Source organism: Heptranchias perlo, chromosome 10, assembly GCF_035084215.1.
Source record: "Heptranchias perlo isolate sHepPer1 chromosome 10, sHepPer1.hap1, whole genome shotgun sequence".
Taxonomy (NCBI): Eukaryota; Metazoa; Chordata; class Chondrichthyes; order Hexanchiformes; family Hexanchidae; genus Heptranchias; species Heptranchias perlo.
The window spans coordinates 28,967,200-28,986,679 of record NC_090334.1 but is presented as its reverse complement, the minus strand read 5'-3'; the positions used below and the strand labels follow the sequence as shown (position 1 = coordinate 28,986,679).

The following is a 19,480-nucleotide window of genomic DNA, read 5'->3' as shown; positions in this document are numbered from 1 at the left end:
GGAGTTCCGCCCATGCCTGGCAGCACGCATGTGCAGATCTGTTGCAACACTTGCCCTTTCACCTCCTCCCTTCCCACCGTCCAGGGCCCCAAACACTCCTTCCAGGTGAAATAGCGGTTTATTTGTACTTCTTCCAATTTAGTATACTGTATTCGCTGCTCACATTGCGGTTTCCTCTACATTGGAGAGACCAAACGCAGATTGGGCGATCACTTTGCTGAACACCTCCGCTCAGTCCGCAAGCCTGACCCTGACCTGCCGGTCGTTTGCCATTTTAATTCCCCGTCCCACTCCCACTCTGACCTCTCTGTCCTCAGCCTTTTACACTGTTCCAAAGAAGCTCAACAGAAGCTCGAGGAATAACACCGCATCTTTTGATTAGGAACTTTACAACCTTCCGGACTCAACATTGATTTCAATAACTTCAGACCATAACCACTGCTCCCATTTTTTTTGTGGGACTACAGCTGCTGGTAATGGTTCTGCTGTTTCCATTTACAGCTCCTCTAGACCCATCTTTTGTTTCTCAACTTCTCCCATTACCACCCTCCTTGTCTTGCACCATCATCCCTTTTGTCATTTAATCACTCGTGCCCTATACCCTATCACAGTCTTTCCCTTTTGTTCTTTCCTCCCCCCTCCCTTTCCCTGGCTCTGTACTTGCTTAAAAACTGTTAACTCTTTAACACCAGTTCTGATGAAAGGTCTTCGACCTGAAATATTAACTCTGTTTCTTTCTCCACAGATGCTGCCTGACTTGCTGAGCTTTTCCAGCATTTTCTGTTTTTATGTGCAGAACTGTTTCCTGGTCCCAAGAGTTTAATTTACAATATGAGTTAGGTACCACCGGCTGTGAATCGGTTATGTTGATGTAATTACCGGCCTTACACTGGTAGCACCAGTATAAATGCAACCTAAAATGCCCCTCTATTCAGGAGTTACAGGGCCTTTGCTTACACTGCAAAAAGCTAACTTCCGTGAGGGAAAAAACACACAAGAATATATCAAACTAAAAAAGTAACCAGGCCTAAACAATCTGCAAAAGCAAACCAGCTAAGAACAACAATAAATCCAGCTAAAGAACATTCAACTCTTCCATTGCTCTCCTGCTCTCATTTTCGTTGTGATGAAAAGAAAGTTGTTTATCTATTTTTGCTGCTCTTAGAATGCCATTTGTCATCAACACCATAAAAAAAAAATGGAAAGGCACTGACTGAACCTTTACCTGAAGAAAAATGGCTCATTTCACCATAGCCATAAGTGTGTCTGTTCAGAGATACTTTTTACAAGGCAAGAATTTCTTCTGCCTAAAAGTGGCATTTGTACGGTCAAGATGACCTAATATTTTTGGCTATATCGGTATGGGAGTGGTTGGGTGGAGAGGAGGGTATTTTTTTTATATATATATCTTAAACTTGCTTTACCTTATTTAATAATACTGACGTTTGGATTTGTTCCATGCAGCTCTTATTATTTCTACCCTGCCAAAACATTTTTCAACTAAGCATCTGGACTTTAACCCCCTAGAGCCCCTGCCACCATATTGAAAAGCAGACTCCTTGCTCATTATCTCTTTTAATCTCCCTGGATGATAGTTTTTAATTTTTAAATCATGATACATGAAACTCTTTCTTTCATGTTCTCTCATGGATATAGGTCTAGTCTCAGAACGATGATATTTGCATGGTAAATGTAATAATCAGGAAACAGGTTAAAGCCTATTAGCAGTAGGGAGCATATGTCGACGAAGTATTCGAGTTCCCCCCACATTTCCTACGCAGCAGGGGTTTCTAATCACACAGTGAAGTAGTTCCTCAGCACAGTGCAAGGTTGTTGTTTAAGCAACAGCAAGCCTACTTCCTCTGCTTTGATGCTTCACCGCAGAACTAAATAAACCTATCACTTTTATAAACTTCAGATTGTTCTACATGTGTTGCAGGAGTATTTTGAATGCATCCTGTAAAGGGACACACTGTCAATCAATTGTGGACAATGCTTTAATATCTCAAAGAAGTGCAGGATACAAGAATTCAGCATTTTACTTCAGACCTACTTTGACAAAACATGTAGTGATTTATGTACACAAATCTAATAAATGTAGTAGTCATGATATCACCATTTTAAAAATCTTTTTTGTTTATGCTTTTTTTCCTACTTTATGGAACAATTGATCTTATGGAAGCAAAAAGGGCGAAATTTTATTTCACATTACAGTGGAGCTGCTTACTAATACCATTGAGTAACAATATGCTTATGATAGTGCTCAAACACTAATTTTCTATATAAATATAATTTGGATAATTTGTTATCATGATCTCGTCTATTAGTATTGTTATTAAATCCATGCTTAAACCCTTCAATAACCAGATTATCAGTATTCAACATTGGGAGCACATTTTAATATTTTCATTATTCACAACATAAATAAAGGGCATCTGATTACACTACCATATAAAGACAGTGTTTAATAGCTTCTTAATTACAGTACTTCAGAATATGAATAGGACCCATTAGTATAATCAATATCGATGAATATATTAACATTAACCCTTCACTTAATAACCACAATCCTTTTTGTAAACCATGCTCCTGATTTACTGAATATTAGTTTTGCTTTACTTGTTTTGACTATCTGGCTAAATTGGAGAGAAAAAAATAATGCATTGCTTTCCAAATTCTTAACGCAGATTTGTTTTTGAACTCTGCTAATCTCATAGACTATTTAACCCTTTGGGGACTGTTGCTAGATTTGTGCACCGAAATCAAAAGTATGAGATCAATTTCTAACTCCAATTCTGAGATTACTGAGAAACACTTTATGGTTTTGTAGATTTGGTCAATTTCACTTTAGTTCTTAGCATTAGAAATGTATAGAAAGTAGTTTCTGCAGATGCCACAGATTACAAAAGATGCAACTACTTCCAAAGCTGAACGGATCTTTCAGTTCTTAAAGAGTTCATATAAATACCTTTTCCTCTATTTGGAGCAATGACAAATGAGCAATATCATGTCTGGGGTTGAAGTGAGCAGCTCATTTACCCACCTGTATTAGGAACAAGGTGTAAATATTTCTTTATGAAAATATTCTAATGATGAATATTCTCATTAGGAGATTAAATAGGCTGATTTAATCATATTTAAAGCATTCGTCAGAAATACAGTAGGTAATCGCATGTTCTCCATTGGATAGTCTGTTTTTGTAACAGTCTGAGAGTAGCTGTTTAAAATAAAAAATAAATAAAATACATTGATAGCTTATAACAGATTAAATACTTAGTAGGAATAAGAAAATTAGCATCAAATCAGCCAGAAAACTATTGTCAAGAAAGCAGGCTCTGTACTCTCAATTGCACCATTCTTTTATCATTTAATCATTCCTGCCCTCCATTCTATCACAGACCCAACCCTTTGTTCTCTCGCCCCCTCTTTTCTCTGGCTCTGTACTTGTTTAAAATCTGTTACTGTCTAACATCTTCCAGTTCTGATGAAAGTCAACTACCTGAAACGGTAACTCTGTTTTTCTCTCTCTACAGATGCTGCCTGACTTGCTGAGTGTTTTCCAGCATTTTCTGTTTTTATTTCTGTACTCTCGACGCTGTGGACCTGACATGCTACAAGCAGACTTTTGGTCTATGCCATCCCAGCATGCCTACTGCACAAAAATGGGTAAATACAGTTCCTCTGGGGAGCTTTGTAATTATGATAATATTTAAAAACTAATAATCAGGATAAAAACTACTGACACAAGACTACTCTAAGACATTTCAGCAGTTACGTGCGACACTATTTCAGGCAGTTGCTCACGTCCCTGCAACACTGTGCCACCATTCCACTCATGCAGGAGTTGGACTCCTCCATCATCTGCGCTATTGTGGAGTGCGCGTGGCACCTGTTCCAGCACCTCGCAAATGTGCTGCTGTCCCTCGATCAATCTCCTTTTAAAGGATGGCCCCCGGGGTTCAGCATCTGCATCCAGCTGAGCAGAGCCTGGAGAGGAGTGCTCCCACCGATGCGGACTCTCCACAGCTGCCCCTGCCGCCAGTGCCTGCTCGTGCTCACTTGTGTGTGGTAACTCACCAGGTGCCAACCCAACTAACTCACTACTAGGACCCACCGAGGTGTGTGTATCTGCACTGGTGGATGGCTTGCTATGATGTGATGGTGCACCCTCAGATGTCGGCAAGTCCTCTGAGGAATTGCCCTCTCCCGTCACTGCAGTCGTTGAAGGCCCTGTAAGAGAACAGAAGGTAATATTAAACATCATCACAGATGTATCATGTTGCGATGGGCATACTGAGGTGTTCAACATGGCAAGCATTGTTAACATCAATTCATATTGTGTGAGATGAATGTTAAAGTTGTGTCACCAGACGTTTGTGGGGTACCAGTCTCGGCATCCCTGACGGACAGGCACTCAAGGGTGCAGCTGATCTCATCGCCTCCTGCTCCGTGTCTGTGAGGACCACAATTTGTTGTGGCCCCCCTCCAGTCCTCAGCCTCTTGCGTGCATTTTGCGCTCTCTTCTAGAAGGGGAGAAAGAACAGACATGTGAGTGAGTGATGGTGAAGTAGCCAGCCGATGAATGCATTGGTTTGGGTGAGGCTGACCGTGAAAGAGGTGCATCAGAGGGTGAGTAAGAGACAGAGCCATCACACTGGATGAAGATTGGGATGAGTGGTAGTGGTGGGGTGACTAATGGGGAGGTGAGGAAGTGCTAGTAAGTTGAGGATGAGCCATAAGGGGGTGTGAGGAGTGATGTGGTGGAGTAGTCTTGGCAGTGCAGAATGAGTTAGGGGGTGGTGGGTGATGTGGAACATGGAATGCAGGAGAATCAATAAGTGTACTCACTTTGGCTCACCTAGTTAGGTCATTGAAGCCCTTCCTGCACTGGATCCATGTGCGGGAGACGTTGCTGCTGCTGGTGACCTCCTCTGCCACCTCGAGCCAGGCCTTCTTGGTGGCAGAGGCAGGGCACTTACTCCTGTCTGCGGGGTAAAAGACTTCCGCCTCCTCCACCTCACCCCGGCCAGTAGCTGCTGCAGTGAGGCATCATTAAATCTTGGAGCAGCCTTGCCCCTGTGCTGCTCCATTGTGCATTTTTGGTGTTCGCTGCAGGAGGAGACTTTAGAGGAATGGCCCTTTAAATAGATCCACTGCAGCTGACAGCCTGTCACGCGGGCGAGCAGTCCACCCGCTGCGCAGCTTTCGGATGGCAAACCCGGAAGCTGTGTTAAGGGCCACCAATTAACTCGCGATCGCATAGGAAACGTAAGATTTTATTAGTCTGGTTACCTGCATGCCCATTGACCTCCCCGCTGCCATCCCGCCAGCATTTAAAAATCGAGCCCCATATGACTGCCCATGGCTCAAATGCAAAGAGGGTCAAGGAAAAAGTACCAGATATGTGAGTTCTGCATTTGACCTCTACTAAATATCTTCATTACAATTGCTTCAAAAGAATACAAAACTTTGGTTTAATCTGGACCCCAGGGAAATCAAATATACCGCACAGCAGATAAAAGCCAAGCACTCTTATGCCTTTTGAATTCATTGTTATCACTTCACATGGATTATAAAAAGACCTTTAGAAATGACAATGACCAGAGAAGCTACATCAGTAAGGGCACGAGAGTTTTTTAAAAAAAATAGACAAATTAAATCTAGTGGTGCTCATGCTTGGCACAGCACAGCAGTGGCTAATTGGCAGTTTTAAAAAAAAGCGAACAGCAATATAATTTCTCAAAAAGCTGCAATTCCAGCCAGGGCCATTACCATTTGTGGAAAAATTCTCTATAAATGTACCAAAGGCTAAGACCTGATTTAATGCTCATTAGGTTTATACCTAAGGTGCATTTCTCTCCTTAGTAGTTCACAGTTTCTGTCACCTTTTTTGGTAGCTTTCATTAGAATTTTGATGACTGGTTGCAACTGGAGGAAGGATTAGCTTAAAAGAAGTTCTGGAGACAATTTACACAAGACAAAAAAAATGGATCAGATGCACAATAGGAAGGCTGCCAGAGCCTCCAGTGGCATCACAGTATCAATAAGGTAGAAAGATTTATCGCTTTCCTCCATGTATTTGTGATCATGATTGAGATTACTGAAAAGTAGGGTAACCAGCAATAATAATAGATTTGGCAAGCATCTGTAAGTAAAAGTCTGAAAAGTTCAATCACATGCTATTTCAGATGAATACTGATCTCACCCTGTTGTCATGGTTATTTGATAAATGGTATTGAAGTGATATCCAGTCAAAACTGTGAAACTAACTTTGATCATTCACACATTTATATACTCCACACTTATAATATGGTCTTTGGGAGCCAAGAATTTTGTATGTTTTAATGAGTTGCATTGTAAAATACAATTGCAGCATAAAATACAATAGCCTTACAACAAAAACAGAATTACCTAGGGCCTCATTTCAACTACAGACCTGGGACTTCTAATAAGAACGCTTAATAATTTAAATGGCTGTTTCTTTTTTTAATGTAAGAAAGGAGACATCCTTTCCTCCATTTTAAAAAAATTAAATGTTGACTGCTGTAGTTTGAAGTGAAGCATTATTATGTCTGCATATTGCACCACACAATGGCAAGGTGCATGGCCATATCCAAGATTCCACTGCCATCGTGCTGTCTAAGGAAATACTCTGGAGTCCAAGCACCTCCCCATGAAGAGGGAGCAAAAACTGGAGGGCATGTAACTTTGGGCCACTAGCGGCTGGTTGCACAGAGAACTGGTAGCAGATTTGCCTGTCTGTGTTCTTTGATTGATTTAATTACTTCTGCATTGCAATAAAACTAAACCTACTGCAATGATTATGAATTCAAAAGAATGGCTGATGTTTGTCTTTTGGAGAAACCTCCATTCTGCCTAATTATTACAACAATGGAAATTCACGTTTGTCTACAAAACAGAACCTTAATTAATAAGAACACTGTGTAAGTGCAACCTCCAGAAAAGAAAATATCCATTTTTTTGATACTTAGGATATACAACTTAAGGAAAATTCCTGATCTAAAAATATACATTTAATATTTTGGCAACATAAATGTCCCTTAATAAACAAAAAAAAAAGCCTCGAATAAGAGTCTAAATGGGGTAAAGGCACAAAGAGATCTAGGAGTACAGATTCATAAATCATTCAAAGCAGCAATGCAGGTTAATAAAGCCATTAAAAAAATGCAAACAAAGCACTGGGGTTCATTTCTGGAGTAACAGAATTTGAAAGCAGAGAAATTCACACTTTGGGTACTGTGCACAGTCTGGTCTCCATTTTACAAAAAAGATCTGGAAGCACTGATGAAAAGAAGATTTCCAAAGATGATACCAGAACTGAGAGGGAACAACTGTCAGGAAAGACTGAACAGGCTGGGGCTCTTTTCTCTGGAAAGGAGAAGACTGAGAGGTAACCTGATAGAGGTCTTTAAAATTATGAAGGGTTCGCTAGGGTAGACATACAGAAGATGTTTCCACTTGTGGGGAGTCCAAAACTAGGGGTCAAAAATATAAGATAGTCACTCATAAATCCAATAAGGAATTCAGGAGAAACTTCTTTACTCAGAGAGTGGTGAAAATGTGGAACTCGCTACCACATGGAGTGATTGAGGCAAATAGCATAGATACATTTAAGGGGAAGCTAGATAAGTACGTGAGGGAGAATGGAATTGAAGGATATGTTGATAGGGTGGGAAGAAGTAAGGTGGGAGGAGGCTCATGTGGAGCATAGATCTGTTGGGCCGAATGGCCTGTTTCTGTCCTGTAAATTCAATGTAATTCTATGAATGTACACCTTAAAATTTATTTCCCAAATTAAATTGTTTCTTTCTTTTCAAATGATATGTTCTGTTCAATTGGTTGATGAGGAGTTGAAAAGATTATTTGGGAAGTAGCTGCACAGTCCTCTGAAAATATAGGAGCAACATGAATTTGACAACACTGAACATATATTCAAGATCTAAAACCATTAAACATAATGAAATTAATAAAAGGTCGATTACTGTCAGAATTATAAAAGTTTGCTGTTAATAATTTCGGCTTGGAAATTACTTTTACACTTATGTCCACTGAACAATTTGTACTGCGTATATTCAAAACAACATACACAGACAGATGTATAACTACCAACACAAAGAGACCCCCCCAGATGTTTTACATTTAAATCAAAGGAATAATCCACAATAGGTCTCCTTAAGTGCCACATCATTGTGCATTCTTCTGAAAATGTAGCCCTTTATCTGATTACAAAAAATTCAAAGTGAATTTTAAATGGCGGCTTGGCCTCTCTATTGAGGCCGCCATCCAAACTGCATTTCCAAGAAGAAGCGATGAAACACATTTCTGTGCTTGGCCTTGGCTTCCTTTCCTTTCATTGCTCCATGGTTTTAATGAAGCAGCAGCGATGCTGGGAAGCAGACGAGGAAAAGAAACAGCAGGTTTCCATGATCAGCCATTGTAGCCTTAACCATGAGGGCGGCTACATTATAATTAGTTGTTTAAAAATGTGATACTGGGTGAAGATCAGTACTCAAAAATAACACCGCTGCATAAGGTTATCAAGTATATTCCTTTCAATTACTGTCACATTTTGGGATCTTTTGACCATTTTTCTAAAGAAAGATTTTGGCAAAAGTTATCTTTAAAATATTGTGTTTTAAACCATTGTGTATAAACACAAGTTAAGAAAAATGGCTCTGAGATTGTAGGTAGTTAAGACGCCAATGAGCTAGCATCCATGTTGTTTCCCCGTAGACTGTAAATAATTAGCAATGTGTTAACCTGTCTTGGCAATCAAATAAAAAGCTTTACAGCCATTGGGTTGGAAAGTCTTTGACCACTTTCTGGCTGTGAAAAGGAGATAAGAGAGACAGAGAGACAGTCAGTCAGTCAGGTTTTTGAAACAGAATGCTGTAAGGCAACCAGGCCCAGAAAAGGCTGAGACTTAGAAGTTATGACAGAAAACCTGTCTGTACCTAAGTGCAACCATGTCCATAAATTTGATGATCAGTTAGATTTCTAGTCTTAAATTTAGATTCTATTTCATTTGGTCTTTTAAAAAAAAATCACACTTACACCTTTCCACACTTACATCTTCACTTCAGGCACCTGTCTCCACCGACTGGGAGGCTAAGCGGCTGGACCACCTTTCCAATGCCATTCTGTGATCAGTTGACAGAAGATGCTGAATTCGCGAATGAGAGTGGTTCTATTGAGCTCATTTCTTACCTACCACTACACAGCAAGCTCTACTAACTGTTGACTGTTCCACCTAATGGGCCATTCATGAGCTGCGTAAACTCATCTATTAAGGGGAATCGAGTTCAAATGACAATAAAAACTGAAACGTGAATACATTTGCTGATATGCTGATAGGGTTAGATGAAGTAGGGAGGGAGGAGGCTCATGTGGAGCATAAACACGTTGGACCGAATGGCCTGTTTCTGTGCTGCACATTTTATATAATATCTTTTGAACAGTAATTGCTTACACCGTAACTACTTGGTTTGGATGTCTTTTCTAAAATTGTTTAAAATAGGGTTGACTGAAACTTAAACTAAAAAACCTCAATCATGGTGGCATACTGACCACTGTCTGGTATCGCACGTGTTAACATAATATTATAGAGATATTATATGGACGTAGTATTGGGACCTGGTCTTTAGAAGAGAGATCTATCTTCAGTCCCAAAATGCTGTCATGATCAATAACCTCTTAAAAGTGAATCGTTATCAAATAATTAGAAACATTTTTGCAGGTTCAATCACCCTCCGAGGTGACTGGAGTTTTGCATAAATACACAAAAGGCACTCTCGGTTTCTGTCGGAGGTTTTTTTGTTTTGTTTAACCAAATTATCAAAAGCTAACACGCTAAATTACAAAATAGATATAGATGTTATTTAGGCAATACAGCAGGGATGCACAACATGAGGTTGAATTTGGCATGGTTGACCATTTTTTCTGGTCGACTGCAATTTTTAATTACACACAAGAGCTAGCCCATCCGTGGAAACTCAAAAAATATGAAATGGTAGAATGACAAAGCTAGGTAAATCTTGAAACTGTTAATTTTGCACTGTAATTAGAACAAAATATCTCATTTATAAATATTGGGCTGGATTTTGCTCTGAAAATAACGGCGAGTCTAACAGCGCTCACCGTTATTTCAGTCCAAATGATAGAGCAACTTACGGCAACGGCACATGTACAGTTAAACGCAGAAATCCAGAAGTTGCTCTACCAGACACCCTCCTCCTCTGTAAACGTCACGGGAAGGACATCTCGCTGGCTGACTCGCCGTTCAGATGGATACAAACTAATCTCGCCAAAAAAAAGGTACATCAAGTTTTTAAAATCTAAGCAAACTTTTAATGGCCTGGTAAGTCTCAATGTCTGCAAAACAACCTCTCTGGAACTGAAAATTAACTTGTACAAGTGTAGAGTCTCATTCCTTCAGATTTTAATTGTTGTTGGACATTTTTATTAAAAAAAATTTTTTTACATTTTTTTTAAAACTTCTTTCTGGTTCTTTTATCTCTGTCTCTTAATTCAATATTTCTTACCCTCTCTTTATTTCACTTTCTGTACCTGATCTGACATTGAATTCACTATTCTAACTTACACTTCCTGGTTCTGACTCTGCGTTGCTTATATGTTTCAATCTGATTGGTAAAGGGCATATACAGTTGTTTGCCCCGTTCACACGGGTCCCAGAGGTCTGAGAGAGGGCATGCATTGAATTGTGAGCCCCATGAGAGAGACTTGCTGTGCAAAAGCCCATGAAAATTGTACGGGCAAGTGCAAGTCTACCGTTCGCCGCTCAGAGCAAAATCCGGCCCATTGTGATTTGGGATTAAGCTCAAGTTATTTTGATGATTGCAAAGTGAAAAACATTTTTATTATTTGATCATATATGTGACTTTGAAAAGATTGCATTGTACGTTAGGTGTTTGTAAACGTGTTTCGGTTCTCAAGTTGTGCGTTATTGCATTTCAGTTTCCAGGCAAGTTTCTGGGAGTGATGTCAGTAGCATTAGTCACTGAGCTGTGTATTGCACAAGGATTAGAATTAATTAAATTTGTTTGAGATTCATTGATTTTGAAAAGTATTGGTTAATTGGGTAATAACGATTGAGTCTTTAAAGTGTAAGTCTATCCTAATTAGCTGAAAGGTCAATTATCACTCGAGCGACTTTCTGTTTGTTTGCAAATGAGAAAAGTGTCTGGTCTTGGAAAATATATGATTCCCCTATGTTTTTAGTAATTACAAAGCCCTCTTTTTCATAAGGTGAAGCAGCTTTCACTTGGCTGCGATGCTAAAGTTGGTATAAACAAGGTTCTGCCCAAGCAACCTCCTATGGATTGCACTGCAACAGTGGAAGTCAAAATTCCAGCAGCTGGGGATTTCACACTAGAACTGACCATCTCACACCAGAGTGAAAATGCGGATTCCTGCATATCAGGTCGGAGGTGCAGAGTTGCGGGTGGAGCTTACATTTCCCATTGTACACATGGTGTACATTTTACTGCTCCACCATCAAACCAACTCATAATTTGGAATAAAGGCAAATTAACAATCTTATTTGCGTTTTTATATACTTCAGCACTCAGTTACAAGAAACATCATGATGTCAAGACATGAAAAGAATTAAAACTAATTTCAACACCAGGAAGAAAATATCTGGTTTGGAACAGGCGGCATAAATTGACTCTCTAAATTTACAGCGAACTTGGGAGCAATTTCCTTTGTAGGATATAAATGGACCCCGAGAGTTTTGCCGAGAACACTACTCTATATGACTTCTTGATTCCAACACTAATTTTGAGATAAGAAAGACTTGTGGTCATCTGCTTATTTGGCTTGGAAGCATCAGCATTACAAATGGACTCTTCTCCTTCAAGCTAGAGCAGCCTGTTCTTCTGCAGTCTTTCTGGAACTGCCAACAAAATTTGAGGTGAAGGGGATAACGAAAGACACAAATCGGGGCAACTGGTGGAAGGCCCTGCTACTTTAATACATATCTAGAATCCAGAACATGGAATAAATAATTTTCTAATACTTAAGGCAGCAAGTAAAATACTACGGTTAAACATGAAATCTGCAGCCAAAGCAGGCATGGAAATTAATACAGTAAGACTTATTTTCTATCACTGCTGAGATAGTACAACTGTAATTGTCGCTGAAGGTAAGGAATGAAAAACTGAAGAGTTATTTGATGGGTGCCCTTATGCACCATGTGAGGGAGAAGCCATATGAATTCTGGATGATTTAATAGGACACATGCACCTTTGATTTTTTTTAGTTGCATCTTTTACCTACCATTAGTCCACGCTACCAAACAAAGAATTGTATTTGGCTCCTTTGGGTTTTGGGGGCAAGAGCAAAGCTAAATTTTAAAAGAGCTTTGGCCATTCTGGTTTTGCACTGTATCTAGTTTGGAGAATCAAAACATTGAACTGTGGAATTTATTTAATCTTTAGATTCTTTTCCCATTTTGCTTATGAATGATTACTCAAATTACTTCTTTCTGCATAAAAAATTGAATGTTTTCTAATGTCACTGCCTTAGTTGATGCAAATTAATTACTTGAGCAGAGTTCTAAACAATAAAAAGCAAAACAACACAATTGTTGGCTCTAAAAACACAGAAAGAGCTTCATACAGTTTCTGACACCAGCAATTTAACTCACTTGGACATAAACAAAACTGGACTAAAGTGAAGAATGGTTTCTCAAATTATTTAATTCTGTCCATTATAGAAGTCTTTTAAAATCAACACAATGCTTGTGATTAAATAAAAGGGTAAAAATTAACTAATTCTTTATTTGTATATTTATTCATTTTAAGTACAAAACCTACTGAGACTAAATGTTATACACCCTGAGGGACTTGTCTCACACTAAAATCTAAGTATATGCCGTGTAGATAATTTTCAATGATCTGCTGGCTTGGATCAATATTAAAATGTAGCTTCCACTTTAGCAGATGAGAAGGGACTTGGAGTTGTAACTTCAAATGTAGAATGCCTTTAAAGATTACCCTGAGGCGTCCCATTAGTACACTTTAGTGCTCAAGATTCTCAGCCTTGAATGTTAGCATCAGTGGGGGCCAGGCTGCATGGCAACATTGTGTGGAAGCACTACGCATTATAATGGGGAGGAGGAAGAAATCAAACCATCCAGCCCCACAATTCAGTAAACATGAGCCAGCATTTATGGAAGAGGATTTTAGCCCTGACCATCACATCCTCTTGGATGAAGGAGCATAAAGTAGAGATTGGAGAGTACCACAAACAAAATGTAGGGAGATTTAACCCGGAAAAGTGCGAGGTGATGCACTTTGGAGGGACTAACAAGGCAAGGGAATACACAATGAATGGGAGGACCCTAGGCAAGACAGAGGGTCAGAGGGATCTTGGTGTGCAAGTTCACAGATCCCTGAAGGCGGCGGAACAGGTAGATAAGGTGGTAAAGAAGGCATATGGGATACTTGCCTTTATTAGCCGAGGCATAGAATATAAGAGCAAGGAGGTTATGATGGAGCTGTATAAAACACTGGTTAGGCCACAGCTGGAGTAGTGTGTGCAGTTCTGGTCGCCACACTACAGGAAGGATGTGATCGCTTTGGAGAGGGTGCAGAGGAGATTCACCAGGATGTTACCAGGGCTGGAGCGCTTCAGCTATGAAGAGAGACTGGGAAGATTGGGTTTGTTTTCCTTGGAGCAGAGGAGGCTGAGGGGGGACATGATTGAGGTGTACAAAATTATGAGGGGCACAGATAGGATGGATACTAAGGAGCTTTTTCCCTTCGTTGAGGGTTCTATAACAAGGGGACATAGATTCAAGATAAAAGGCGGGAGGTTTAGAGGGGATTTGAGAAAGAACTTTTTCACCCAGAGGGTGGTTGGAGTCTGGAACTCACTGCCTGAAAGGGTTGTGGAGGCAGGAACCCTCACAACATTCAAGAAGCATTTGGATGAGCACTTGAAATGCCATAGCATACAAGGCTACGGACCAAATGCTGGAATATGGGATTAGAGTAGACAGGGCTGATGGCCGGCGCGGACACGATGGGCCGAAGGGCCTCTATCCGTGCTGTATGACTCTATGACTCTCTATGACTCTATCAGGAAACATGTTGGAACAAGATCAGGAAATAAGCACCTCAAAAACTGGTAGCAACACATGAACTAGGTCTCAATATCTACCTGACTAACATGATTTCCAAAGCAACAATATAAACAATGCACAACATATTTTTTTCCAACAATGAATGGTATTAATACACTCTTAACATGCTCCCCCTTAGAGCCAGGCCATTGCCGCCCCAGAGTGTGAAGTCAAGACCTTTTGTGATGCATCAAGGTTCTCAAATCACAACAAAAATCACCAAACTTTTTTAGGACATAAAAAAAGGTTTCATTTTCTGGGACGTTTAACAATTGAGTAGGTCCCCTCTTGTCTGTCTGAAGTCCTTTTTCTTGGAGGAACAGTATTGTGGCGGAATAGTATTGTGTGTTACATTTGAACATGTGCTACAATGGACTTCAAAGTTATTTTTGCATGTATGAACTACACAAGTTTACATTGAGAAATGGGCTTGAAGTCCATGTTTTGGTACATTTTAACAGACAAGTTCCACTTTTACAGACAAGGTAAATTTTGGTTTTATAAGGAAAGAATTGAGGGAATAGAAGCTTTGGGATCTATGATTGCATTTAAAAATGTAAATAAATAGTTAATTAAATGCAATTTTTTGTGGAATTAGACTTTGTGCATTTAACTTAGATTAATATGAAATGCAAATAACAATTTAAATTTTAGTGCTTTGAACATCTTCAATGGACTACTGTGCAAGTATCACAGGGATACTATTGCTTACCTCTTGTATGTGTTCCTTTGTGATCTTTTGCCAGAGATTCTGAACAACAGAGATGTATTTCTTGTCTGTGACATAACAGTTTGCCAGCAAGATATTGCTTATATTTGTTCCACTTTTCATGGCTTCAAGAACTTTCTGAACATGGCTCAGAGAAAGTGCAGCTTCAGATTTAGCGCCTCCTTTGATAAGCTGCATGGTGCACGGAACCAATCCAATCTGACCAGCACAAAATATCTCATCTCCAATCTAAGAGAATAAAAATAATTTGTAACACACTGATCTCTATCTTAAGGAATGAGATAATTCAAAATGGCAAATACAAACATATTTATATTAAAAATTATATATGCACATTATATATATACATAAAACATTTAACTGTAGTGCAGATTATAAAGGGCTAGATAATTGATACTGTTTAGCAATCTATGTTCAAAAGTCCAGATGGAGCTGTAAAAAAAAATCACGTCCAACTACTTTAGCAACGGCAACTCGGTGTTAATATTTATGAAGTAGCATTTATTCCTAACTTTTATTTATTTAATTTCAACCAATTTTTCTATTGAAATAAATATATATAAAAAAAGAAGGAAATTAGTTTTATTTATAACTAAGTAAGTGAGGAAAACCTTTCCACACATCAAGGGTTGCAAATGCTTTTGTCATTTGCATTAAAATATGAACCCAATTCATTGAGAGATATGTACCTTATTTCTAAACATTGGCACTTTTCTTTGACAGCATGATTTACAATATCAACTAGTTTATGAAAAACTCCTGATTTTTTATATTTAAAGAATATCTGGTGAATTGTGTTTATTAAGGTGAGGCATAAAGTGCTGAGGCAAGGAATTGTTATGATATTGATAATCAGCATCAAGGTTAAGACCTGAGATTACATATAGCACAGCTGGCTGCAGAGTAAAACTTCCTATACTCTTCCCCCATGAATGGACCTAAACCTCAAAGAGCACCAACCAGCCTTCTGGGCTCTGGGTGAATATGCAAAATCGAGGGCAATATAATGTTATGTCCCCACATTCTCTAGGAACTCGTAAAATTGCACAAACTCATTTCACAAAAGACCGTTAGACTTTACAGAGAAGTAAGAATTTCACCCCATCAAGCTGGGAGAGGGGGGAATTCAAATTCAGGAGCCCACGGGCTTAAAAAAAAATGGCTATGTCGTTGCATTGAGCAGATTTTAAAAGGTTCAAGAAAAGCTGTTGGAATTACTTTCATAGCAATTTTTTTTAAAAAGCTGATTAAAAACATAGTACTGTTTATTTGAACCTATTGTGATGAAAAGTTAATATGCTGGACCTGAAACCAAGTAATGTGAATGCAATGTAGTACCATTTGGTTTATAAGCACAGTTTCACTTTTCCTACTTTCTAACTGATTTTTGAATGGGACAATTAAATATGCATGTTCAGAAAGATCAACCATGCTTATTTTATGGAGGTGCATCCATGGAGTACTTAACAAGAAATAATTATTTTTACATTAATTTGGTAAGTTTGGGCATGGACTAGTCATGTCCCTCATCATAATGCATAAATGCATTCAAGGATGCTGGGTATTCTGATGTGTTGATATGAAAACTTGTATAGCAGTCAGAGAAGCTCACATAGTGCACGTGCCCTATATTGAGAACTCGAGATACACACAATAGATGTCTAGGCTGGGAAGACCTTCAGCTCTTTATTCCATTAAAAAAAACCTTTATACCATTTTAGGAAAAACACTTCAATACAGATGAAAAAAGGTACATGCTGCTATTTTGTAGGAACTGTTAGGTTTGGAGTTAGATTGGAAAAAAACAGAATTTTATTTGGATACTACAATTTGGGAAGATGAACCCGTTGGGATATGAGAGTTGATGAAGTAAATTCCTGCCACATTATTAAAAAATTATTATTTTCCTTTCCTACTCAGCTGCAGGCAAAAAAAAAATATTGTGGAGTAAATACATACACCCCAAAGGCCTCAGCTTGAGAAGGAACCTGGGGAGAACAAATGTTCTGTCGATTAAACGGAAATGAATTGCACAAATTATGAAAGGAGAGCAACGTGAATGCACAGATTACATGGAGTGGGACTTTAAGTTACATTAGCCAGGGAATGGATGGTTCAACAAATTAGATACTGACTTCTCACTACTGGGACCTGGGTTCAAATCCAGCCCAAACTGACGGGATGACTGTCTTCCCTGTCTGTCTGACAAGCTTGGGCAATCTCAACCCAATCCCTAGTGAGCTTGGCCTCACAATACAAAACTGGTAATCTCACTCAGAGAAGCCACAGGATAGTTGGTGTGTCAAAATGAAAATGTGACACATGCAGCAAGATTGCAGTTTAACTACATTATTGGGATGGATTAGAGGGAGCTTTATCCTGGATCTAACTTTGCTAAACATGGGAGTTTGGGCTGCTGACACTGGATGCCTTACTTGACAAACCGTTATGTAGAAATAAAAACATAAAACGCTGGAGACTCGCAGCAGGTCAAGCAGCATCTGTCGAGATAACACGAGTCAGTTAACATTTCAGGTATAAACTCTTCCCCCAGTTTTGAGCAGTTTATACCTGAAACATTGTTTTCTGCTTTTGTTTCAGATTCCCAGCATCTGCAGTATTTTGCTTTTTGTTATGTAGAGATCCCACTTTAAACGCAAAGTGGCTGCTGACTGACTTTTCGCCTTGAGTTGCTTTACATCACTTTTTCTTCACTTACTACTTCTTTTACTGCCTTCTTTACTGCCATGCATCCTTCCTTAACTTTATTTTTTTGTCTTTCTCCACACACTGTCCTGTGTTATTTATCATCGCGGACCCGTAATTCAGCTCTATGCATTCAGCAACAGTGCCAGTTGTGAGATATTGATGTTTAAAGCAAGGAGCGGTTCCACAAAGTAGAGGGAAAAACAAATACAAGTTGCTGTAATGAAAGAAATACTGCCGCTGCCATTCCGCCCTTCCTATTAGCTGGTTTAGTAACACATACCTCTCTTAATAGCCTTCTTGTTTATCTGGTATGATGTAAAGAACAGTTCTTTTTAAAATAGAGTTGTGCTTTGAGAGGAGGTTGAGTCAAGGTAACCGCTACTAAAGCTGCTAAGAGGGAACACAGGAGATGGGTTGTGACTGCATATTTTTTACCACTGCTGTGGTACCTACCACTGTTGATAGTACAGATATGGAATATACCTAGAGTGGCAGAAGCTTAGAGTTTGGAATGAATAAAATAGAGCAAGAAAGTAGGTTTTGCTTATTGTGAATTAGCTAAACTCCCAATATTTTATCTGCTTGATTTAGCTTCTGTAAGCAAACATGCGTCAGGTAGAACATTTTTTCCACTTTCACTTTCTCCCTGTTCCCTTCTTCCACCCTTTGCTCCTCTATTTTTCTCTCCCCATCCCAGCCTCTCCTCCATCTCACATCTCATCTTCTCTTCCTCAACATTCATACTGTAAATGATGTCAAATTACCCCCAGATTTCAGTAATTTGACCTGAGCACAGAAATAAAGCTCCTATTGATTCCTGTAATTCTGAAACTTGACATAATTTCCAAAACAGAACTTTGTACAAGGAAAACGTAATGACACAAATCACACCTAGAGGATATTCTATACTTGGGCGATCACTTCCCATTCCAGACATTTGCAATACAACTTTGTTGGATGACATTTTTTTTTTAAAAGTGCTCTCTTCTAGGATGACACACTTAAAACACCTGTTTTTGAAGGGTAATGGTTTCATCTGTAATTTATTAAAATGTATCTTATTAATGCTGCAAGCTGTTTGAGTTATCCCTGCTATCCCAATAGGTCACAGGTTCAGATAAGACCCATTGACCTGCTGACCTGTCAGTCAAATACTTGCTTACAAGATGCTGCCAATGTAAATAACCACAAGTGACAATGTGCTAATTGCTGGCTTCTGCAAAGCCATGTAACCTTATGACCTTAGGGTAGACCTCAATGGCTGGATCAATCAGAACCTCAGGCAAAGAACCCATACTGATATACGCAGATAGAAAATCTTTTTATAACAAGATTAGGGATGTTAAATTTGTAGCCTCACTGGTAAATAATCCCAGCTCTTCAGGTTCAATTAGTGTCTTAATGGTCGCAAATGCGATCATTTATTTTAATTTTTCCTATTATATAAAGGCAATCTGAAACAAAATAAACAGTGATCAAGATTACAATTCACAAGATGTGAATGAGGGAACATGGCCTATCACACGTAATGCCTGAGAGCCATAAATTGAACACTTCTTGAATGGCTACTATATTCCATTCAAAAGACTAAATTTAGTAAATGAAATGCAAACTAAAATTATCTTCATTCGATAGCTTCAAATTCAGAAATTAATAATTAGTATAATTATACAACTAGTTTCTGCAGCTCTTGGGTAATATGTTTTTAATCAGGCTGTCGTAGTTGAAGCTTGTGAAAATCAAATTATGTTTTTCATTAAAAACCTTCAATTTGCAAAAGCCTTCATCCATTCAGCATTCAGAGAACTCTTATATTAAACTAAGAATTTTACATGCAATGGCAAAAAGCTTTCAATACCATAATGTGTTTTCTA

General features: G+C 38.9%; 1 protein-coding gene across 1 annotated transcript in view; it reads right to left on the bottom strand.

The window, feature by feature from the left end:
• Positions 1 to 19,480, bottom strand: part of dph6 (diphthamine biosynthesis 6) — a 223,797-nt gene that overhangs the window by 40,911 nt on the left and 163,406 nt on the right. Inside the window, exon 13 of the mRNA XM_067991381.1 lies at positions 14,880 to 15,125. Within this exon, the coding sequence (XP_067847482.1) occupies positions 14,880 to 15,125 (246 nt within the window). The remainder of the gene's footprint in view (positions 1 to 14,879; positions 15,126 to 19,480) is intronic.